The 24932-nt window shown below is 41.3% G+C and overlaps 1 protein-coding gene across 4 annotated transcripts in view; it reads right to left on the reverse strand.

Moving 5' to 3' along the window:
- Positions 1-24932, reverse strand: part of ETV6 (ETS variant 6) — a 130760-nt gene that overhangs the window by 64723 nt on the left and 41105 nt on the right. For 2 of the 4 annotated variants that reach the window (XM_017835394.1, XM_017835396.1), the window contains exon 2: positions 23895-24021. In XM_017835394.1, the coding sequence (XP_017690883.1) occupies positions 23895-24021 (127 nt within the window). Of the gene's footprint in view, positions 1-8322; positions 8411-9018; positions 9193-23894; positions 24022-24932 lie in introns of those variants that run through there. The other 2 variants (XM_017835397.1, XM_017835395.1) reach the window with 2 other exon arrangements.

The following is a 24932-nucleotide window of genomic DNA, read 5'->3' on the forward strand; positions in this document are numbered from 1 at the left end:
AAATTTCCTTGTTTGCATAATTCTGTCATGTTAATATTGTTGGGGTTAAACTCAAAACAAGATGTTGCAGGATAATGATTTTAAAACTAAAAAATCTCTTATGGTAGAAGTAGGAGGGGGCAGATTTTTATGCTTTTGAGTTTTGTTTTGTGGTGGTTGGATTTTTTTTTTTAAGTTGACTTCCAGTAAGGCTTAGAGGTCATTTTAAGTTGAACAAATTGCAGTCACAAGTCATGCTCTTTTGAGCATAAGCGACACAATTCCCAGAGTCTTAGACGTAACAGCTAAAATGGTATTTGGAAGTTCTTGCTTATCCGCTCCAAGATTTCCTGGACAGGCGTTTAACACATGCTAGAAAAACCTGAATTAGTAGCAATGAAATACAGAAGTTCAATTCTTCAGCTTTCCTCTTTTCTGAACTGAATTTCTCATACATGCACAAACCCATCCTTAACCCCTAGGCAGGTACTACAGAGCTCTTTGTGGGCTGCTGCTCACCAGTAAATAAAGCATCATCCTGAATTTCATGGGAAATCTGACTGTCATGCTTGTTGTGCCTCTTTTGTACTTCTCTTCTTCCTCCCTGCATTTTAAGTTGTGGCATTAAGCTGCACAGCCTCATTAATGACAAATAAGAGCAAACAGACTTTGTTTTTACTTATTTTGTTAAATCAGAATAGTTTACGGTTTTCCAACCAGGACCATGAATCTGCAGCTGCTAACGATGTACACATGGTCACTGATGGTGGATTAAAAAAGAAAGAACAAGGAAATGTTGATGACCTGTACTTTTAAAATATTCTTTCCTTTTCAAACAGTTAATAGAAAAGAGCTACTTCTAACTGTCGATTTTCATTAGTCAGTGGTACGTCACCAACGGCCTCTTCCAGGAAATGTGTAATCAGGGCACTCCCTCAGCCCATACTGGATTTAAAACTAATAATAGTTATTTCATATGACTAACTTCCTTAGAAAGGAAATTTCCTTAAGAAAAATATCCCTTTGTGTCTCTTACAGTTTTTCCCACATTTAAGCAAATTTAGTGTCAGTGTAAAGAGAGATACCACATCCCTTCACCTGCTTCAGAAAAGCTAACTGTTCATTTGCAAAAGCATTTAAACCAGACAGCTAGGGTCACATTAGTCTAGCTAGGCAGAAGTGAATCTCTGACGTGTAAAAGGGACAAGGGAAATTCAAGTGATTACGGTTTCAAAACTGCTGAACTGAAAAGACATTCTGTAAAATGGACAAATATTTCCTTTCCAAATTCTAGTTTGTGGCTTTCAGGCAGTTTTTCAAATTATCTCCAAGAAGGCTTTGAAAGATAATTGCAAAAGTAAACCTAGTGTCCATACCCCTCACCTAGTTAGACACTGCTTGCAACCCACTCTGGAAAAAATTCAAAGAGGATCATTGGAAAAAAATGCAAATTATTAAAGACTATGAAAAATTTGACTTTGCCTATGTTATCTGTGCCTTATGCTGAATTTTAGTTCAGGTCTTCCCTACCATGTTATCCATGCTTTAGTAAAGTGAGTTACGTGGGGATTTACGTTACCTTTTCCCTTTAAGCAATATTTGTTCAAATACTGAGAGACAGATTTCCTGGAGAAAATCATTACATACTTCAGCAGTTAAGAAGTTAAATATTTTCATATACGATCTGGCACAGTGGTTGAAAATCCCTAAATAGGGATTGTGCAAGAGAGGAAAGTCGTGTCCCTGGTTTTCTCTTTCTCTGTGTTCTCCATGCCAATCCACTTTCTCATGGGAAGCAAATGCAGCTGGTGTAGAACTGTCCCTGTTACCATGTTGAAATGCTGTCATAGTGACAGCTTGGGCAACATACCAACTAGCATTGCCGCACACATAATTCTCCCTTCCTCCAGATTCCCAAGAGATAAACCTATCTCAACTCCTAGGGTTGACTGGAAAGATTTATTTTATTCTTAACTGAATAACTCCATCAACACAAACATATAGATATTTAGAGGAAGTAAAACACAGTTGGAGTGTTTACATTTCCTTCCTGTTAACATTTCTTGCTGCAATAGATATGTGATTGTAAATTATACTGAGGTGAAAAAGGAAGCATTTCAAATGATCAGGACAAAATCCAGCTGGATAAAATATCAGTTACTGTTCTGACAACCTGTGAGCCAGAGTAGTAGAAGAAGAATACTAAGAACAGCTACCTTGAAATGATCTTTGGCTCACATAGTCCTTCCCCAACTTTTTCGACACCAACCCTGCTGAGCTTCCAGAAACACTGCACGTACGTCATGCTGCACTTTAGGAGAAGCAAACAGTTTAGCAGGAGAAATGCCTGCAAATATTTAGTATAAGCACCCCACAAGCAGAGATTTAGAGTGGTCTGACTCAGTATAATTCAGAAGATGAAAACATAGCTTGATAAAAGGAAAACAGAGGCTGAACGTCAGCCTCCTAAGGGCAAGACTTAAATTGTCTCAAAAGGATGTCTCAGAAATTCTGCCAAAGTGGACAAACATATAACAAAATGAACTGTTCTGGAGTAAAGACATGTATTATAGCCTAGCTTTCTCATTTCAAGCAGAAATATATGCTACATGGAAGGACAGAGGTCAAGATAAGGCCCTAGAACATCACCTGCAAGAGTAAAGGTAGTAAGATACATCCTACCTCACCTCTCCAGTCTTTCCTTTGTCCTCAAAGACCCTGCATTGTAGGAACTATTCCTATGACAGGAATAATTGCCTACAATTTATTGAAACTCCATCACTGCTAGTTTTTAGCTGATTAGAGAAATCCCTACTGACCCAGTATTTCCAGAAATGACATATAAAATTTCCACCTTCTGCCAACCCAGCAAGAATGTCTACTAGGAATCTCTGGGCTTTCCATGTGGAAGTAGGAACAATACTCTTACAGATCAGTCATGCAGTTGTGATTTTCATGTCCCTTTTCTACCTCATTTCCTTCCAGCACTGTTTTGATATCATGCCAAGAACAAACAGTGTGAGTGTTTAAAGCAATAAAAAAAGTACAAATTAAGTTTCCTCCCACCTGCATTTTACTGGAACTCACTACCATGAAGCTGAACAGTGAGACTGGAGTGACACCTGATTAACAACACAGACTTCTATTACAGACAAAACCTTGGTGAAACTGTTCTGTTCTGTAAGCAGCTCATCAATTGTGCTCCCACTCAGATTTCCTCCTGGTGTGGCTATAGCTGCCACCATTGCAAGATGTTACCTACATTTTATTTCTGAGTAGATTGGAAGTAATTCTGTTTAGTTTTTGCTCAGAACAGAAAGGCGACAGAAATTAGTCCCGTGTTCTTTGGGGAGAAAGATGATCTATTGGGGGGGAACTAGTTGAGGTTGTGTCAAGCACAGAAAGAGAGGAGCACGCATCAACTTAGCCTAGGAAGGAGGCAGGCAATATAGAAAATGCATGGACGTTTCTTTAGGTGGAGATTAGCCGAACAAAATACATCAGCAGGGGCAAAAAGAAGAGCAACTTATGTTAACAGTATGTGGTATGTTGATTTTAATCATTAACTTAACGCTATCAAGAGGTGGTAACAGCATAATAGCCCTGAGCCCAGTGCTTATCCACCCTTTGTAGTCACATTGCCTAGTACACTTCTGGGTGCCTCACAACTCAAAACAAAACCATCTGAGCAGTAAGCCTTATCACAGCTCCATCCAAGGTGTGTCCTACATGTTAGGCAAATGCTAAGAACACAGCCTCTAAGCTCTCAGGCTGAACAGCTGGCATGGAAGCTATTTCTGAGAGACCATCCTCAACTCCAAATCTGCCTCTACAAGCAATAGCACTGCAAGTAAAAATTACCAGATGTCTAATAAAATAGATTAAAAACAAAGCAGATATTTCCATATGGTTCTCTGCTGATCTATACTACGCCTTGACTAGGGAAACTGTTTTCTAAAAACCAGAATTACTTATAACCATATTAAGTGTTGCCATTTGAATATTTCCACAAAACTTTCATCTCTTTAGGAAAGCAAGCACCTCAAAATGTAAGCCATGGTGAGGACTTTTCTGCTACGAACCATTTTTAGTTTTCAACCCAGTCTAGCCCAATGATACACCTGAATGAAGAAGCGAGTCTAGTACTATACAGCAGAAGTCTCTTCCTCTGAGGAACTCCTGTATGCTGTAGCTTGGGGGCTGGCATGTCTCTAGTACAGGCTTCTTAGGACAGCTCCTTCTTAACTTTCATTTAAGCAGCATTCGTCTCCTTGGACAGCTGTAAGACAGCCCTGGCCATTGCATGGTAAGATTTACCCTCATGGTGCTGGCATGCACCGTGGGCATGTGCTGTGGTGTGTTATATCAATCACAAACAGCCAAGTTCTACATTTCAGACTTTACGTTTTGCAGATTTGTAAAATATGAGTAATACATTGTTACTAACGAGATAATTTCCCAAATTAATACTGGAGTCCCGTTTCTTGAACACCTCCAGAACTACCAATCCCAAGACTTTTATGAGGCAACATGCCTTCAAAAGAGAGAAGGTAAAAACTACCAAACCTATAAAAAACATATAACATGATTACACACACATATATACATTTCTTCGGGATCCTTTGTATCTGACTTTTGAGCCATGTGAACCACATTTTCCAGTTTTTCTTAATACAGGCCAGAAACTTGCTTTAAAAAATACAAATAAAACCTCAAATTCTTTCACTGTCATAAAAGGCCATCATATGCATTTTAAGAAAAACTTCCCAAAATTACAATACTTATTATAAAACCATGCACTGTTCTGCCAAATTTCAGTGTTTCAAAATTCTTAAGAAATTCACTAAGCAATGGAAAGGGATAAGGCCTCCTTGGCAGAACAAGGCACGTAAAATACACCAATTCTGCAGAGTTCTGAAAAGAATTAAAACAACTTTAACTGCCAGCCAAATAGTAGGCAGGGAATAAAGGTTTTCTCTCAAGGGAGAAAAGAAATGTTGACAGCACACTTGTATGAGTGCACGTCAGATCACTTTTTGGAACTAGGCACTGTGAGTAGGATCACCCAACAAGTTTACAGACAATATAATTGAGACAAAGAAAGGTAACATGAAACTCTTCCTTGTTTGTTCCCCCTACTCCATGCCATCTGAAATTATATCCTCCATCTGCATGTACAATGTGTTTAGCAACCCAAGCAGTCTAATCAAAGCTCTTCACCCAGTTCACCTGAGCTCACAGCTATAGGTATCCCTTAGGGTACAGACACCAATAAGCCTTCCCTTTTCAACAGACTGGGATAGAGCAGAGCAGAGAAATAATACGAACTGGTTTGTGCCTATTGAAAACAGCTTGAGCTCTCTGGCGACGCCCTCCCTCCATTGAGTCTTGACTGGGATGGAGCAAAGGTCCTTTTTTTCCTCTTATTTAACAGGAAACAGTTATCTGCAACCCTTCCTCCCAGATATTTTCATTACTGTACCAAGACATTCCTTACAGGCACTGACTTAAACTCTGCTGATACCCCTAATTTCTCCTTGCTCCAACCGCAGCAGCAGCCATGACACCCAGTTTTCAGGGCAGCCCCACGCCACTTCTATGACTCCCATCCAGGACACTCACACCATGCCAGCCAGCATAGCAGGGCTTAAATCAGAGGTGCCTGCTCCATGGAGGAAGAAGTACACTTAGGAAACAATTTCAAACATCATTCTTCTTTGCCTGTTGGTTAGAGAGGCCTGCAAAAGTTAGATGACAGTGAAGCAAATAGCAGGGTAGGGGGAAAGGGAGATGGACGGTAAAAAAGCGAGATCTACAGGGAGGAAGGCTGAGGGGAAGGATATGCTCCATTACGGAGAATCCTGTCAGGATGCAATTTGTTTTCATTCTGCGCAGGAGTATAATGGTGAGCTCTCTCAATAGCTGTTTTGAAGCGAACCAGGCTGGTATGTCTTTAATTTATCATTTCATTATGAAATCGTTTCCCTTCCAAGAAGCCTTCAAGTCAGGAAGCTCTGTCTGCCCACACAGGAAATTCCTTTGCAGCAACTTCCCCAAAAAGGAAATTTCCCTCAGAAGTGAGCCCAGCTCATGCCTTTGAGCAGAGCTGTTTGAAGAATCTGGCATGCAAGTCCCACAAACAACCCTGCCTGCTCACTGCAGCCAGCATACCTATGATCAGCGGCACTGCCCTTGCACAGGCATGTGGAGACCCCACCGCACTCAGCTTTTCTCCTGCTCCCTTCTCCCCAGAGAAAGACAGGAGCCATTAAGAGGGGACAAGCTGCTGAGCTTTTACTAGAAAAAAATACTTTTATTCGTGAGAGAGGCACAGGACACACACAGCTGAGAAAGAGCAGAGGAAGAGCAGGGGGAGCTGTAGAAAAGCTTAGTGAACTATTCTAATCTCCCGCTTGGAAATTAGGGGGAAAATCCTGCACCCTATTTTAGATCTCTTCTGATGGCATGTAGGAGACTGCAGTCTGTCCCTTACACGTACTATGGGTTTTATTTAACGAACTTTTGCAGTGAAGACTCGAAAACAAAGGAGGGGGGAGGTGAGAATATACAGAGGGAAGATTAATTGACAAAAATTAATCTCAAAGACATCTTGTGAATCATTAAGTGTGAGAGAGCCAAGAACATCCAGGCCAGAGTGACTAACAACATGTGGTATTTTATGAAGCACCTTAGGAAAGGGGAGACAGATCAGAAGCACTACCAGACTTTTTAATTTACCATTTCAAATCGCAAGTAATACCGAATAACTTGTTTTAATGACTACGCCTGTTGTTTGGGGGAGGAGAGGAAACAGAAATGAAATGTGTGTTACATGTTAAATGGATGTGAGACAGGGCCATAGAAGGGGCACAAGCTGAACTGGATCTTGGACTGGACAACAGCAGGAAAATGAAAGCAATTTTTTGGTGTGTATGAGGGTGTATGAGAGGGAAAAAAAGCCAGGGATAACAGAATTGCTGTGGTGACTACAATCCACTGGATGCCTATATGCTAGGGAGAGAGGCTCTCCACATTTTCCCCTCAGTTTTAACTTCAAAGTTTGTTTTTCAAACACTTGGTGGAGGAAATCTGGTCCTTAAAGCCAAAGCTCCAGGAGGTGGCTCTGCCTGCCCTCCTCTTCCATTCCCTCCTTTACCAGATAGCTTTGCCCTGTTCTCTCGCCAGCTAATTTACATGACGGGTTTTTTTCTCTATTGCTGCCCTTGGCATTACATTCAGTGATTCAGTCAGCTGTTGTGTAAAGAGACTTTTGTCAGAACTGCTTAAAGGCAAATCCCCCCACTTAACTTTCTTCTGTGGCCTCTAGCTGATGAGTTAGTTATCACCTAAAAGAGCCCTCTGGCGTAGCATATGCGTACTGAATATATATCTGCTTGGATGGCATTCACACTACTGTCAAATCACTGGAGATGGCTATGAGATGGGGTAAAATGTAAAAACTGTCATACTAGAAAAAATCCCCGACCCATCTAATCAAACATTTACACTAGTAGAGGCATACACAAAAAGTATGAGGAATAAGGAAACATGAAGCAATCTCTACTATAACATATATTACTTATCTCAGCCTCTGGTAATCTGTGGTTTAAGGACATCATGAGCTGTCGTTGCAGTCAGGCCATTGTTTCCATATTGATCACACAGCCTATACCTCTCTCCACAGGTTTATCTGATTCCTCTTAGAAATCCATTTACACTTACAGTCCCGAAAACATCTTCATTGCATCTTGCTGCAATAATTTCTTCCATGTAGTGATGCATCCTCATTCCTGTTTTAGACATGTTGCCCAATGATTCATCTTTGATCCCTGGATTTGCTGCTCTGTAAGGAACTACGAATTTCCTGGTCACCACCTTCTCCGTACCACATATGATTTCATAGCCACGTGATAACTTTCTCCCTGCCAACCCATTCACTTACAAAACTACCTTTTCCTCAAACTGTAAAGTTCTATTTCCCTCTCTAGTTTCGTGGGAATGGGAGGATTGGGGAAATAGTCTGCTCTGGCTAGGTTCCCTAGCACATTACAAATGATCATGTAGATGAGCCCACCACGTCCTGAATGGGAGTTTGAACAAACTGAGTTTGAACAAAAGGAAGGCATTAAGACACCTCTCTAGAAATTCATGAGCTTCAACAAGACTGTGTCAGAACTTCAACTTTCTAGCAGTTTTGGTATAAAATTGTGAAATCAATGCAGAGTTGCTATAAAATTTGAGACTGGTGACTGATTTTTGACAAATATCTTTGCTTAACTCTACAATAAAGGGACATTCATAGGTCTTCTGTAAAACCACATGAAAAAGTTATGAGCTACTCACATCAGTAATTGTTTTCTGCTTAACAACCACAACATCCTTCTGAATGAGATATCCTGTACTGTGGTCCCATATAAAGGAGCTGCTGTGTCTGAAGAAAAATTTAAAAAATATTATTAAAATAAGAATAATTTACTTTATTCTCAATTGTGAGTGACACTGGGAGCAGTCAATTTAGTAGATGACCATAACTTCAAGTTGTAATGACATGCCAGGCATTTTATTCATACACAGAATGTCCCTGCTCTTCCAGTTGTCAAGATCTATTAAAGTGTGACAGTCCTAATGCTCAAATTTAGAGGTGGTCAAGAGACATGTTTTGTACCACAAATTGTATTTTTACAGCCTTTACATTGTTGGTGTTATATCGACTTATAAAACTGTACTGTGAAAATGCTTCAGAGTGGGGGCCAAGTCATTTCAGGATAAAATTATCAGTGTGAGCTACCTTTATTCACAATGGGTTATAGTACTCTGATTATTTCAGCTTCCAAACTGGTGCCAAGACTGTTTGTGGATTACACCTCACATTAGTACTCTTTGGGAAGTGGCTTATGGAGTGCACTCAAGAAAGCATTAAAGGCAGCTAATTGAGCCCCATTTACAGTTTTAAGCCAACTTAGAAATTTCAAACATATACAGTACTGCTGACTCTGTACACTTGATCTAGTAAGAATGGATTGAAAGAGCAGTTCAAACCTGGGCCTGTTGTCTCAAACACAGCCTAACCCTCTTGTGACTGCTCGACGCTGCAGAGACGTAGGGAGGATAGCACTGTGAGCCTGCTTGGCAGTGCATGTGACACAAAAGGGACCTTCCACTGTCTTCTGCATCCTTTTTTCTTCATCATAGACAGTAATTTTACAACTTTGCCTAAAAGAAATGGTTGTAAGACATTCTAAGTGTTAATTAGCTACACAACAAAAAGGAAAAGCTACATTCTCTGTGCATAAAACCTAAGTGCTTGAGCAAGCCTCCTTTCTGAAGGATCTGAATATACACATGTACACAGAGATATATGTCAGATTAAAAAAAAAATTCAAAACTTCTCAGCTTTGAAACAAATTTTGATTGTTAACTCTTGTCTGAGTCTCAGTGGGTTTTGTGTGCACACATTTTCTCACTGCAAATGATGGAGGCACCAGAAAGGCCATGGGCAAGAAGCTGTGCTCTCAGCGTTTTTCTGGACTAGCTAGATTCTCCCAGAATTCTCACAAGAAAATCATAATTATGGAAAACTCACCGTACCACTACAGATCCAACCAATTTAAAAGACATCTTGATTTACTTTTGGGTGTTCTGTTGAACTGAATCAGCACCAAACTTTCTGAGATTCAGCCATTGCTATTGCACACAGTGATAATAGTGTGGCAGGAGGCCAACAGCAAATACTGTCTCCTTTTACAGCCCAGATGCTTCAGGTCTGCCCATCACAAACACAGCTCATCTCATCATCACTGTTAACCTCTGCTGTCACCCCCAGTTCCTCTGCTTGCTTTTCATTCTGCATGATTTTAAAACTGAGAGAGGATTTAAAAATTGAAGATCTCTAAATGTCCCAGCTACTACAGATATTAAGTGCTATCTCTTGTTCCTATTTTGCTGAGATACAAGGCTTCAAATCGTGCACCAAACCTAGACCAGCTTCTCCTGCATATGGCCCATTCATCACTACCCCACACAATGCACTGCATCCCTAAGAATATAAAGTGGAAGCAGAGAACGACTCCTGTGAGTTGGTTACGCTTACTTTCAAGAAGTGAAAAACCACTGAACAAGCTGTAAAGCAGTGACGAGACAAACCCTTTTAGTATTTAAAGAGCAGTAAAAACTTCAAACCTCTAATAAAAAGTTCAAGGTGCCTTGAACAATTGCACACCCAGCAACACAATAATGACTACAGAGTAAGGAAGTTAAAAGCCCAGAGGTAGTAAGACTACTAAGGAAGTTTCCAAGGAAGTGAGATACAAAGACGTATAACACAGAAAAAAAAAAAAAGGAACAAAGAAGTATTTGTGTACAGAGGGTTTTTTCTGACAAAATGCGTTCACTGAATCATAAAGAGGAAGTGAAAGCCAGCAAAGAGGTTAAAAATTGAAGGAGACAGATTGCTTAGAATAAATCAGAACAAAAGAGAGAATAGGAAGGAGGAACTTAAATACATAAAGGGAGATTTCCCCCACTAGGAAATACACAAGGACTCACTCGAGCGGCAGAACTGAAATGAGTAACTGGTTTGTGGACTAGCAGGAACTGGGGCTACTTCCTTCTGCACTACCGAGAAGGAGGAAGTAGAAAGGGAGAAATTCTCAGTATTGCATAAACCAAAGAAGCACACTCGTTCTTTCATCTCTCTTCCCCTAAACATTGGCCAAATAAGTAGAAGCACAGTGCAAACCTACACATTTACTCACACGCACACACACAGTCTCAATAAAACTGTGGGAGTTACTGGAGTCAGTGAGACAACTATTCACTTCAGCAGGTCCAGAAGGTCACTTTTCACACCTATTAAGCTGGCTCAACAAACCATTTCTGTTTCAGCGCCAACCTAGGACTCGCGCAATTGAGGGTCAAGCCCTGATTATGCTTTCTGAACCCTCCTCCCTAACCACCCTGCTTGTGCCCAGGGTGGTCGAAATGCATGCTCTGGAGTCTGTGCAGAGGGAGGGTATAAATATCACAGAATCTCTCTGCTGGCTTGAGTTGATGGAAATGTTCTTTAAAGCTCAGCATCAAAGCATTCACTTTATAAGCTGTAAGCCTTGGTTCTTGTGCCAGCAGCAACTTCTCCCCATAATTAATTAATGCTGTATTAATTGTGCATGTTCCACGGGCCTGTTGAGGAGGTGTGGCAAGGCCTGCACACAGAGATCAAACCTTTCTGGTGCAGCCAAGAGAGGAGCACAGGAGAGAGGAGGCAAAACCCCTTCAGGTACCTACAAAGGAAAACTGTGGACAAGCAATGTGCTCAAGGGCTATGGAACCAATGTCTGAGGAGGGACACGTGCTGAGCCCTGCCACGTCATTCCAGCAAACAATGAATGATAAGGGCAAGGAAGAATCTTCCACCAGCTGTACCCTTCTGCAATCTGTTTGGCTCTGGGCCAGCTGGGAGCACCATCAGCAGGCCAAAAGGAGGGGCCCGTGGCAGCTGAGTGACCTTACGGGTAGGATTTGGCCACAAGACCCTCTGAAATAGCTGGAAGGAGAAAGGGAGAGGAGGAGGAAAAGGGAGATTATTCCACCTCCTCTCCGCTGTGCTGGGACTCAACTCTCTGCCGACTGCACTTGAGGAAGTTGCACCCTCACCTTCTAGTGGCTTTGACCATGGTTCAAACAGTCCTGTAATGGACAGAGTCCACTAGGACCACCTCACCCACCTCTCCAGGAAACTAGGAAGCACACTCACAACAGGAACAAGCGAGAAAAGAGGATGACCCAGTTACTAACATCCCCTGTGAAGAAGCCTGTCTTCAGGCATGCCTCAGGATTTTGCTGGAGATACCTGCCCATCAGCAGCCTACAAGCAGACCTACAGATCCTTCCCCACTGTAGCACAGAAACCAAGGACTAAGGTCTCAGATCTGCTCAAGATGATTTACAAAAGCACTCATCCTCTACAAAAAACATCAAGGTAGTGAACGTGTATATATTTTCAGCTGTAATCTGAATGACTTCATGAGAGGAAAGTCCTGCTTATCAAACCTGATTTCCTTCTATGACAAGGTAACCCACCTAGTTAATCAAGGGAAGCCAGTTGATGTAATCTTTTTGGATTTCAGTAAAGCTTTCAATACTGTCTCTCACAGGATCCTTCTGGACAAAACGTCCAGCACATAGTTGGATAAACACATCACACAATGGGTGAGCAATTGGCTCACAGGTTGAGCGCAGAGGGTAACATCAGACTGGCCACCTGTCACTGGTGGGGTTCTGCAGGGCTCCATCTTGGGCCCTGTGCTCTTCAACATCTTCATAAATGACTTGGATGCAGGACTGGAAGGGACAGTAAGCAAGTCTGCAGGCCACACAAAACTCGGAGGAGCTGTTGACTCCCTCGAAAGCAGGAAGGCCCTGCAGAGAGACCTCAACAAATCAGGGGACTGGGTAGTCAACCTTATGAAGTTCAACAAGGGGAAGTGCCTCATTATGCACTTGGGATGGAGTAAACCTGGCTGCTCATACAGACTGGGGAATGAGATGCTGGAAATCAGTGCCCTGGAAAGGGACCTGGGGGTCCTGGTTGATGGCAAGCTGAATAAGGCCAATCATGTCCTGGGGGGCATCAGGCAAAGCATTGCCAGCTGGGCAAGGGAGGTGATTGTCCCACTCTGGTCTGCACTGGGGTGGCCTTACCTGGAATATTGGGGCAGTTTTGGGCACCACAATATAATAAAGACATTAAGGCATTAGAAAGCGCCCAAAGGAGAGCAGTTTAAGACAGTGAAGGGGCTTGAGGGGAAGCCGTGTGAGGAGCAGCTGAGGGCATTTGGTTGTGTTCAGTTGGAGAAGAGGAGACTGAGGGGAGACCTAATTGCAGTTACAACTTCCTCCTGAGGGGGAAGGAGAGGAGGGGCAGGCATTGATATCTTCTCTGTGGTGACCAGCAAGAAGACTTGAGGGAATGGCCTGAAGGTGTGTCAGTGGAGGTTTAGGTTAGATATTAGAAAAACGTTCTTCACCCAGATGGTGGTTTGGCACTGGAAGAGGCTCCCCAGGGAAGTGGTGACAGCACCAAGACTGACAGAGTTAAGAAGCATTGGGATGATACTCTCAGGCACATGGTGTGACTCCTGGGGATGGTCCTGTGCAGGGCTAAGGGTTGGCCTCAATGATCCTTGTGAGCCCCTTCCAACTCGGCATATTCTGTGATTCTGACTAGTACAGCTGGCTTGAAATCTAACCTGCAAAGATATTTTCACACTAACTCTTGCACCAAATTTATTCATCTCTATAAATTTTTGTGTAGGCAAACAATTATTTGTTTTTCTGAAGGTACTGCGTGTTTGGCAATTGCTTTTTAAAGAACAAAGAAAACCAGGACTGGCAAGGGAAAACTTTAGCAAGAGTCCAAAGTAAAAGGCATGAAATTAAAAACACATTAAACAGAAGAAAGGGGGAGATAATGCAGAAAAGTCAGAATTGTCTCAGCAAGTTACTTTTAGAAAAAAGGAATTTATGTCTAACCAGGAATTTGATACAGCACATCCACAGTAAATGTGAAAAAAAATGCAGGTAAAGATCACGCTACTTATTCTGAGATGACAAAACGCACTATATATAGGGAAGCACTAAAATATAGGCACGTAGCAAAAGCATTAAGAATTCTGCTTAAAGCAGGTAATACTTTCCCTTCATGAGGAAGGCAAATGCAATTTATGTTTATCATATAAAAAGGTGGGGTTTTTTTCTTTTACAATGTTGTCAGAAGCAGGAGCAGAAATAAACAGACATCTAAACTTTACGTAATTAAATGTATTGATGCAGATTAAAATCTTAATTTATCTGGAAAGCAAATGGGTGCCAAACCTAAGCCTTTCATCTGACTCTGTCCCTTTCTTTCAGTAGTTTGAAAGAAAAGCAAAACAGATCTCCTTATATTTTTAAAAAAGAAAAATGCAGATATTTATAGCTGCATTTATTGGAGCTGTTTCCTTATCAGGAAGTATGTAGCTGGGAATTACTATCTGCCTGCATCGGAAATTCTTTCAGGGATACAAAAACCCAAAAAGGAAATTTCCCTTCAAAGATATTCTGCATTTTTTTGCTGCTGATGGGTTTAAAACAAAATGTCAATGCTCTGACCAGCTCACAGCCCCTTCGGGACAGTTGTTTTGCAAACTAGAAGCTTTAAGACACCTGAGGGAAATATTAAAAAAATGCTTCCAGAAAACTGAAAGAGAATGCTGGGAACATATTAATAAGAAAATAAACCTTTTTTTTGCAGGATGCTGAGATTGTGCAAATTCATTACCAGCATTATAATATCTTTCTCTGAAATAAGCATGTTCCTAGAGCTTATCTTTACAGAAAGCATTTGCAAAATTTATCACTGGCAAAGAGCTGATTCTTGCAGTTCTAACTAGAGCTGGTTTGTTCAGACCAGGTCTTCAGATCAGGACTTCAGTGTGGTCTGTATAGCTGACATACCCCCCTGACTGAACTTCTGTTGCCCAATTCACTGCTTCCACCTCCACCCCCAGGGCATGAGTGTTGCATAGTCCAAAAGCCAGTGAAACTACCTCTCTTCTTTTGAGAAGGGAACAGGTAATGCAAAAAGCCTGTATGGGGGTACCACACTGGTACCACACCCTTCTGCATGTCACAGTACCAGGACAGGGCAAAGGCCATGTAGGACATGGGCAGAATATTGTTTGCCTGCAAGAGAGGTCCAATTTTTGCAGCCCATGGGATCTAGTGCTACGAGCAACTCTGGACTTGGATAGTGAAACTCCAGGTACAAGGATCTACTCAGTAAACTCTCAAACAGGAAGATTTCCACTGTCTCCAAAGCAGTCCCTATAACTGATAATTTTGCCAGAGTCCCTTATCCTTCCTCTCCATTAGCTGCATAACACCCCCACACTATGCCTGTGGACTCTAAAGGCAGGAATAATACATTAGTTAATCATTAGAGACATTAATTTAATTTTTACTTGTCATGGTATAACTTGACATTTTCATTTTCTAGTCTGTATAATTGCTATAGAGCTATTTAACCATGCTGCCAGTGCAGAGTGGACACTTTTTTTTTCAGTGGGATACAAAAGTATAGGGAGATCAAAACCAGATAAGCAGATGGCCTAAACAAAGCAGGCTGCTTAGGGCTATTCCCGGGGTATGACTTTTATGCACAAAAACTCATAAGGAAAGATTTGGAACTAAGCAAGTTTCCTAATGCTTTGACTCTCAAAAGCCAATCAGTGGTGATTATTTATTAACTCACAACATCAGCAACCATATGCCTATTAAATATATATAAACTTCTTGAACAAGGATCACTGCTACATTAATAGCAGCATGCTAGTCCTGCACAAAAAAATTTACATGAGTGAGCATATTCAAATATATTCATCCCATAAGACAGCACACAAGCATGCCACAACAATGGAATGGCTGATGCATAAATGCTTCTCCCTCCCAAGTATCTTTGGAGAATGATCTTAAAAAGAGGCTCTTGGCTGAGGTGTTGGATTGGGTCTCTAAATCCGGATGGAATCATTTTACCAAAAATCTCTTCAACAAACTTAAAAATCATTTACTGCTCCAGCAGTAAAATGGGGAGTTAGAAAAATGGCATAAAACCCCATTTAATGGATATTTTGCTAGGGTGTATTTGTACCAGAAGGAGTGCCAGCACAGGAGAGGGAAGCCATAGAAGTACAGAAGAAGGAAATCCAACTTTTCATAAAGGGCATCAAATAACGTGGTTCTTTTCTGCGTGTGTGTATACGCACAACCTATCACATTAATTCCTGGGAGTTTGAAGCTACCAGCAGGTTTCTCCTCAGACGCTATACGCCCTTCTCAATGCTGCACAGTGTTGCTCTCTTCCAACAGTCAGCAGCTCAGCTCTGTTAAAAGAGCATGCATGTTATGTTGTTTCTGCAGGGGTTTTTGCCACACTTGTGTTTTGTTGCAAGGCTCTCACCACACAGTGGTTTCTTATTGTGGAGTTGTTAGTCATGGCTTACACGCAGTTTCTCTTCTGTGTTTTCTTTAATTGTAAGGCTGTTTATGAATGCTGCATTCTTTGCATTCATTTTATTTCTTACAAAAAATAATAAAAGAACTTGGAAGCATTTATAATACAAATGAAAAATTAAACAAAACACGCTTGGGATGGAAGGAGAAAAGCAAGCTAATTTTAGGTTCATTGGAATTGACAGCGCCCCTTTAAGACAAAGCTAGAAATGCTTCAAACCCAGCAATACCATAAATGTCCTGATGTTTTTGCTTCTTATTCCTCTCCACACTTTCCAGGGGAATTCCACAAGGGATCAAGCTTGAATCCCAGATTAAAGCGACATGGCCTCCTTTCCCCTCTGAATAAAGGTGAGTGTGTGTTTTGGAGATTTAAAACCCTAAAGTGAAGCTTTCCAGAAGGGGAAAAGACTGGCTTAGCACCACTGGGACTCCCACACTGCCAGTTCTCTGCACCCTGCAGCACAGGTCTCTTGACCTCCCACCTCAGGACTGTTTTAAAAGTTCCCACCGAGGCAGGAAGGATTCTATCCCTCCACATGCTTCCACTGAGGACTGTTGGTGCAGGAAACTGCTGTTAACTCTGCGCAATGACCAGGCACATTAAAAAAATAAAAAGCACTCGGCTCTGGAATAATCTCCCAAGAAACAGAAACCAGCAAGTGAGCTCCGTTTACAAGGTTTTTCACACTTAATCTGGATGCTTCTGCCACAGTGACTAGACAGCAGTAAGGAGATAACAGATTTAGGGTTCAACTCACCAGCAGTTTACATCAAAGATGACAAGTGAAGTGGCCCTGTTTCATTCCAATGCAACCCCAGTGACAAGAGGCTTAAGTTTCCTACAGGTGATGAACAAAGACAATGCCAGAAATGTGCAAAGCACGATCTTCATGATCCAAAGGCCACAGCTGTCCCAGCTGGATCAGTAATGGAGTTTTACTCTCCCCAGTCCAGTATATTCCAGATGAAAAAACTGCATCTATATTGTGCCCAGCCATGGTATAAGAGCGACTCTGAGACTGGGCTTCCCACCCATCCAAGTTCCCTGTTTGTATAATTGCTTTGGAACAGGCCTGAGATTCACTGTAAGAAATCTCTGGGATGCAGGCTGGAGTAGATGTGTTAAATTCAGATGAACATTTGAGGATGCCCATGGAAGATGCCACCTTAGGTAAGAGGCATAACCAATGTCTTTCCAGCTCATGATTTTCATCCTATTTACCTAAAAACTGGATATAGCTCACAATCATGAAGGAGCTAGGCCTAGTCACTTTGCTAGAGTTAACCAAAGTAATGGTCACTGAGGCTGACAGGATGGCTGGCTGGGATTTCTACAGTCCAGTCAGCCTGTCAGTAGATTATTAAGAGTTATAAATTGAAAGACCAAGAGGCACTGCTCAACAGGGGAAGCAGATGGACCCTGCTCTGCATAGCTCATAGTATAAAAGTGCAAGAATAGCCCATGGTAGAACAGAAAGATGCAACATTAATATTAAATACTGCAGTTGGATTTTAGCAAACAGTGCCACTGTATCAGCCTAATAATTTTTTTTTTTAGTAGTGGGTTGGTATTGATTACTAGAGGACTAGCTACCCAGAAAGGAAATGACACATAAGGTGAAAAGCAGACTAGGAGAAAAGGCAAGCATATAAAGAGAGAGGAATGAGGTTTAAGTGTCATAATGTCAGAGAAGAGCAAAGAGGGGTCTAGAAGAAGCCAATCATTTGAGAAAGAGGCCAGTCCAGGTCCCACTAAACTCAGTGGGGATTTAAGCACTCATTTCAGTGGGACAAGGATTATTCTCAGTCACTAATTTGACATTCTGGCCACCTCTCAGTCCCTTTGTCATATGAAGCTTTATTTTATTTTCCCAGTATGTGCGTCAGTCAGTTTTGTTCCGCAAAGATCCTTCCAAAGCAAACATTTTTATTGCTTTCTGCTCTGAATGTGGCTTAGGGTGAAGGGCTTTTTTTCCCATCTCACTACATACTCTCAGTTCAGTGCATTGAATATTCTAGTAACTAAATAACAATCTGCTTAATGCTTCAAAGTAGCTTTCCATCTGCTAGCCAAAACTGTAGAATATTCAACAGGTGACAAAGAATTAATAAAAGGAGCAGCATAATTAATAGACACTATATAGGAGAAAAATGGATCCTTGGCAAACCTGAGAGAGTTGTTGCTTCCTCTTCCTCTGGTTTCCTGCATTCCTTTAATAATAATAATAATAATAATAATAATAATAATAAAAAAAAGAAAAAAAAACAATTGGTGCCCTTAAAACACAAAACTCACAAATGATACATATAAGCAACAATGCACAATCAAGAGAAAGAAGCTGTTAATAAACTGCCTTCAGGTATTATAAATGACTTAGTTTAAAGAAACTGCCCAACTGAGAGCCCAACTACCTGTCCTAACTTACTACTCGTGTTCCCACTTGGGACAGACAACTTTTTTTCAGTATGTAGTACGGATAGGGTCACAAAGATGCCAAACCAACACAGAACCACTGGACTAGTTCCCACCAAATCAGAGTATCAAATAATACTACAAACAGACATGTACAAAGATTGCTATGAAACACTCACTAAAAACTTAAAGCCTTTAATACAATTATTGCAGAAAACTAAACAAATTTCCTTTCTGTCCTCCTTAATGAGGGCAATAGAACAGAAAGTAACAACAAGGGACACACAGAGATGTTGAAATAAAAAATGTCATCTCACTAGCTGTGTGCAATCAGGTCTGCATATGGTGAAGTTCATCAAAATCACTTGTGGCCTGGAATTTATCACACACAGGAAAACCAAAAACCAGAACCCTAGCCTACAATGGATAAAAAAAAAGTACTCAAATGATTTTACAAACAGGTCTTTAGCCTTCCCTGCCACCACGACACCCCAAAAGCAAATGCAGTCAAGACGACAACACTGCAGTCCCAATGTAAAAGTTCTTCCCTATGAGGTGATGCATGTTCTGTGGCATGTTGAGTTGTATCATCTCACTCTGAACATCAGTGCAGACTGTTGGCGGGGTTCAGAAAAAAAGGCAATAGCAAGAAAAATCAGTTGCTGTCAAGAAAAATTGCTTCATCTGTACAGAAAATTATGTGCAGTGTGTCTTATTATGACAATGGGCGGCAGACATACAAAAGATGCCAACCCTAAAGAGAGAAGAGTAATTAGTTCAGAGGAAGAAATTAACTCATGCTCATGTTTGTATCAAGAGAAAACTCTGAAATCTTTGCCCATAAGATCCACCTCCCTAAACAAACACACACATGTTCCCAAGATAACATGCCCTTCAGAGATAAAAATCAAACATACAAATCAACGTAAACGTGCAAGGGGGAATGCTTTGCACAGGACTAGAGCGTGCAACATGTCCTTTCTTAGCACTGATATTTCTTCTGTATCTCTTGTTGAAGTTTTTTGTTGAAGGCGACAAAATAAAACCATGAAGCCTCTAGCACATATTTACTGTTGCTGTTATAGAAGGCAACCCATCTTATTTTAATCTTGTGTATTACGAAAAAGGAAAAACCTATTTTCTCTCTGATTCAGAGAGTATTAATAGACACAGGGAAGGGTTCTCATATAAATCTCTTACATGCTGTATCCTCTATGGAGTTCCAAGGACTTTTTACTACAAGGTATCGGCTATGGCAAAAAATAAGCAACTAATGACATTTTACCAGATGAGACAGAGATTTGCTTTAATAAAAATAGAATAAAAAAGATACAGACCCCATCAAAAAAACCCACTAACTCTCTCTGTGGCAATATTAAGTGTGTCCTCAGAGATAAGGGGTATGCAGATAGTTTCAGAGGACTTCCACCTATCTTAGCATTCTTCATTATCACAATATCTGGGCAGTTAAGAGTCTTTGCACTCATGACTTTTTTTAATTTTACAGTGGGGAAACTAAAACAAGATGTCCAAGGTCACAGAAGGCACCAAGGGCAGAGTCTTGTGTGAGAGCCAAACTTGCTTCTCTTCAATCTTCAGTAAAAATCTCCATTTTCCAAACACTCCTTCGGTCTCCCATTAGTCTAGCGGAGATCAGATATGCTGCAAAACTACCACAGCATACCCACCAGGGCCAAAGAGCAACTGTTTTTTGACTACATACTTAAAATGTAGGAAAGTACATTCTCCAGCTCCCCGCTGATCCTTTGTTTACAATGCCCCCAATACTCTGTTCCTAGGTAATAAGTGGATGATATAGACAAACAAGTATGTTTAAAAGTAGGGGTAACAGTCCCTTACAGAGAAGTGCAGCATGAGAGAAAGGTATGTTTTATCAGAAAATTATTCTTTACTATCCCAGAGATTTAAAGTTAGGACTACTTACACTGTACTTCTATACTACAGGAACAGGGCTGACTGGGGAGAAAGCAGCTTCTTAAAACAAGAAAGGTTGTGTGAGAAGGAAAAGGTGCCTTTATATCACCCCCAGAAAAAGGTGTTTGTCTACATAATCTAGCTGTGCTGGCCAAAGAGGAGTCCTCCTATGCAACTCTGTAGCAAAGAGGGATCTGCATTCTACTCTTCTAAATTTTGCACTTCTCCGTTTTCCAGTCTCTGGATCAAATCAGCTCAGCATAGCTGAGACCCATTTGCTCACCAAAGAGTGAGAAATAATTTATTGCACAATAGGAAATTTTTCTACTAATTATCCTCATATTATTCCTGTTAGCAGTTTCAGAGTGCTTTTAAACATCAGAAATAGTGAAATTTCAAATAGGAAGGCACAAAACACTGCCTGAATCCACAGGGTGTACTTCATGTTCCAGCTGAAATGTTTGTCTCTAGTTCTCTCCTCGCTTGGGCTAACTGTTGTTTTCAGCTGCATCTGTAGCATAGCTAAGTGAAGATGTATGGGTTAGGACTGAACTCTGCCTTTATTTTGGTAAATGCCAACAGAACATCATGGAAACAGAAGGAGTAGAGGCCTGACAAGCTATCAGCTCTGTGTATGAACAGAGAAACTCACCGTATCTCTCTGTTGCACTGGAATTAGTGAGGGTTCAAAGAACTTATTATATTTCAGCTAATCGACAAAAACAGCGGTAAGGCTGGAACCAAACAAAATCTCAGACCTAGAAAACCCTCAGACTTTGTGGATCGAAACCCAGTCTCCACACAGTACCACAGCCTGAACTAGAAAATTACTACCTTGCCTTACTTCTGAGGTAGTTTGGATTTAGGATGAAAACCGTGACTCAGATGCATCTCTAAAATAAACAGACAAAAAATAAAAGAGAGGGGTCCACGCAGGAACTGAAAAATCCCATATTAATACCTCTTAAACCTCATTACCCGGAATCCAAAAGGTGCTGAATTATTTCTATACATGGTATCAGGAACACTACTCCTGGAACATCATCCTCAGTGCTGTTGTCTTCACTTTAAGAAGGATGTCTGAAGTGGGAAACAGTTCACAGAGATGATACAAACAGAATTTAAAATCTGGAAGCTTAACAGGAAGATTGACAGCTTTAAAAACCTCTCTTCCTATCCAGTTTAGCTGAGAAAAGGTTAAGAAGTGACTATCTAAAAGCACCTATATCAGGAGTAGTCTTTTGATAATATTTAGCAGGAAAGGAGATAATGAGATCTAATAGTTGGAAACTGAAGCTTGACTAATTCAAACTATAAATAGGGCACTTAAAAAAAGCAAATAAGGAGGATAATTAAGCATTGAAAGAACATCTAGAGACCTTATATCCTCCCCATCACTTAAGTCTTTTACATAAAGAGCAGAAATCTTTCTGCACCTGTTGTAGCTCAGTTACTGGACCCAAACACAGCAGTTACTGCATGAAGTTCTGTAACTGAAGTTATACCAGAGATCATTTTAGGAATTCAGAATGGTCGCTCGTGGCCTAGCTATGAATCTATGTACTTTAAAAACAGTGTTTTTAACAGTGTTTGGCTCTGCTGGTTGATGACAGTGTTTTGTGTCAATATTAACTGCATAGTGAGCTACAAAATACTACACTGCCACAGACTACAAGTAGTAAGGCTATGTAAATGTGTTCCATGCTGTTTATGATCTCAGACACTAACTATATAGAAGGCTATTTCACAGATATTCCATGATTAATCATCTGTGCTTTTACACTGCAACAAGTCAGACTGGTGTGGAAATACTAATGCGAAAGAAGCCTTGCAAGTTTAAAAATGTGCCAACCAAAAGAACAGGAAAACCAAAACAAAAATCAAGGTGAAAAAATATCACACCTAAAAATACTGGATAAAAAGTCTTCACTGAGAGGAAGCCTTATAAGCTCTACATTATCTAGCATGCTGCCTAGCTGACATGAAGGAAGTAGGTAAAACAACCACCACTTTCAGTATCAAGGGTCTCTGCCTTCCTGCCTTATGCATCTTCCAGACACAGCAGGAAGTGCAATAAGTAACTGTAAAGCCAGCCATGATCATAGCTGTGGAGGGGACAGACAGTAGCTCCCACAGCAGAAGTAAGCAGTAACAATTAATGCAATGAGGAATAGACCTGGGAATTAAAAGCACCTGTGGGGAAAAGAACTGCTGGAGAACTGTTTCTGTGTTGGGGGTTTTTTGTGTTTAAGTTTTGGGCAAAGCACAGAAATGCTCTGTGAGTGTGGCATTAAGTCCTCCCTGGCCTAGAGGAACAGATCAGCAGCCACATGTATGTGCCAGCCAAGCCGGGCCTGGGAGCTCATGGATACTCAGGCAATGACCAGACAGGGTCAGAAATGTCACAGTGCCAGATCTCACTCTGTCAGAAAGCAGAGAAAAGGTATAACCCAGGCTATGCAGGACCATGCAGAATGCTGCACAGGCAATGAATGACCTCGGGGCAGAGCAACTCAGTGGCCAGCAAAGGAGTGAGCACAGACTACAAAAATGCTTGAAACAGTCTTCATACAGAAAAGGAGTGTGTGTGTGTGTAAGATAGCTGAGGACAGCAGTGAGAATGTCTTGTGATAAACATGGACTTTACTCCCCTGCCCCCCTGAAATCCCAAATCCATTTCTCAGTTGGCAAAACACAAAGTTTTCCTTGTTCCTGGCCCTCTTGCTCACTGATACTCAAGTAACCCAGGAACGCAACACCTGAAAAAAGTTTACTTAAAACATTTTTATTTCCATTAGAACTGCTTCTCCTCCAAATAGGAAAATTCCACTCTTCTTGTCCTCATCCTATCTCCCTAATTCACTTCTCGCTTGCCAACAGTCCTTGGCCTTTCCTATTTCTCAAACATTAAATCATCTTAGCAAGAAGTACCTGGCTCTCACCTTGCCCCCAGCTCCAGTTTTTGTTTCAATGTCAGTGATATGTCCTCCTTCCTTTGCAGCATTCTTTTGTGCTCAGCTAAGCTCATTCTTCCTCCTTTCCCACTGCCTCTGTTAGCCCTCATGCTCTATACCAAAGAGCCTGGGCACCATGAGTATTTGAGAACATTAGCAACCTGAAAAATACCCACAGCACAAATACATTCCACTCGCCACAGATTGTGAAATCGACCTTGTGTCACAGCATATAACCAAGCAATTCCTCTAAAGTGGAAGAAACATAGGACTTCCTGTCAAAATAAACCCTCCATACTTGTGCCTGTCATGAGAAATGACAGCCCAACTGCTTGGCAAGGGGATGGGAGGGGGAGATACAACGTACTGTATTTAAGACTAATTTCCTTTAGCTAAAAACAGTAGCTAGGAAAACCAAACCAGCTAGATCTTAAAAAGAAAAAAAAATAAGTATAAAGCCAGGGACTTCCTTGCTCTCTTCCATAAAACCAGCAATAACTCCTCACCCCGCCCTGCCCCCTCCTCAGTCCAAGAACTGAAGACGCCTCTGTGCTGACACTCACGCAGGTGTGCTGGCAGTCTGATCGCGTCCTCCTCCATCCTGATCGCTTGAGGCACTGGGACATGTAGTGGTGACGAAGTGTAAGTCGGTACCGGGCTCGCTGGAGGTGTGTACGAAATTCTTTCCTGCTGTTAAAAAGAAAATGGGGGGGGAGGGAGAGAGAGAGGACAATGTGAACTTTGGAATGGAGGTGTGAAACCAAGGTAGAGGAGGGAGAAGTAGGTGGAAGGAAGGAAGAGTGTGAGTATGTGTGTGTGCGTGGTGATGGTGAGCAGCACTAGTGATGCACCTGGCTGCCCAGGGAACCACAGAGCACAGCACGCTTTGCGGGCAAGCACTGCACAGGCTAAGTGCTGCCCCATGCTGCAGTCAGAGGCCAAACAGCTTTTAGGGCGATGGGTCTAATTTTCAAAAGGTCCATAAAGTTTCCAAGGTACTTCTCAGAAATTTGCCAAGGGAGGAAAGGGAAGTGACACATAAGTGGGGAGACTCCGAAGGTTTTATGTCAGTGAAAATCTGACAGCAACTCCATGATACAACCATGAGTACCACTGAAGTGCCAAAACCACTACACTAACAAATCAGTTATGATCTGAACAAGTTTGTTACACATTTAACACTACTCCTTCCTAGCATTTTAAAGACATTAATAAATTACTTTTGTCTTTGCTGCAGAAAAATACATCACTACAAACTACTCTATTTACCATCAAGTAATGTAATACTTCTGTTTTTGCCTAACCTGGTTACTATTATCTTCTTTGAAGTAATTTAACTTGCAACTAAATAAGTAAGTTCGCATACAGAAAGAAGCTATGCAAGGACACTCACAGAAGCATATATCACAGAATATTCTGATTTGGAAGGGATTATTAAGTCCAACTCTTAAGTGAATGGCCCATACAGGGGATTCAACCCGTGACCTTGGCATTATTACCATCAAGATTTAACCAACTGAAGTAATCTCAGGGTCAAATAGAGTCAAAAGGCAATTTGCGAATGTTGCATTAGTTTCATAACTATCACAGGTTTTTATTTA

The sequence above is a fragment of the Lepidothrix coronata genome, unplaced genomic scaffold (genome assembly GCF_001604755.1).
Source record: "Lepidothrix coronata isolate B3197 unplaced genomic scaffold, Lepidothrix_coronata-1.0 Scaffold255, whole genome shotgun sequence".
NCBI classification, from domain to species: Eukaryota; Metazoa; Chordata; class Aves; order Passeriformes; family Pipridae; genus Lepidothrix; species Lepidothrix coronata.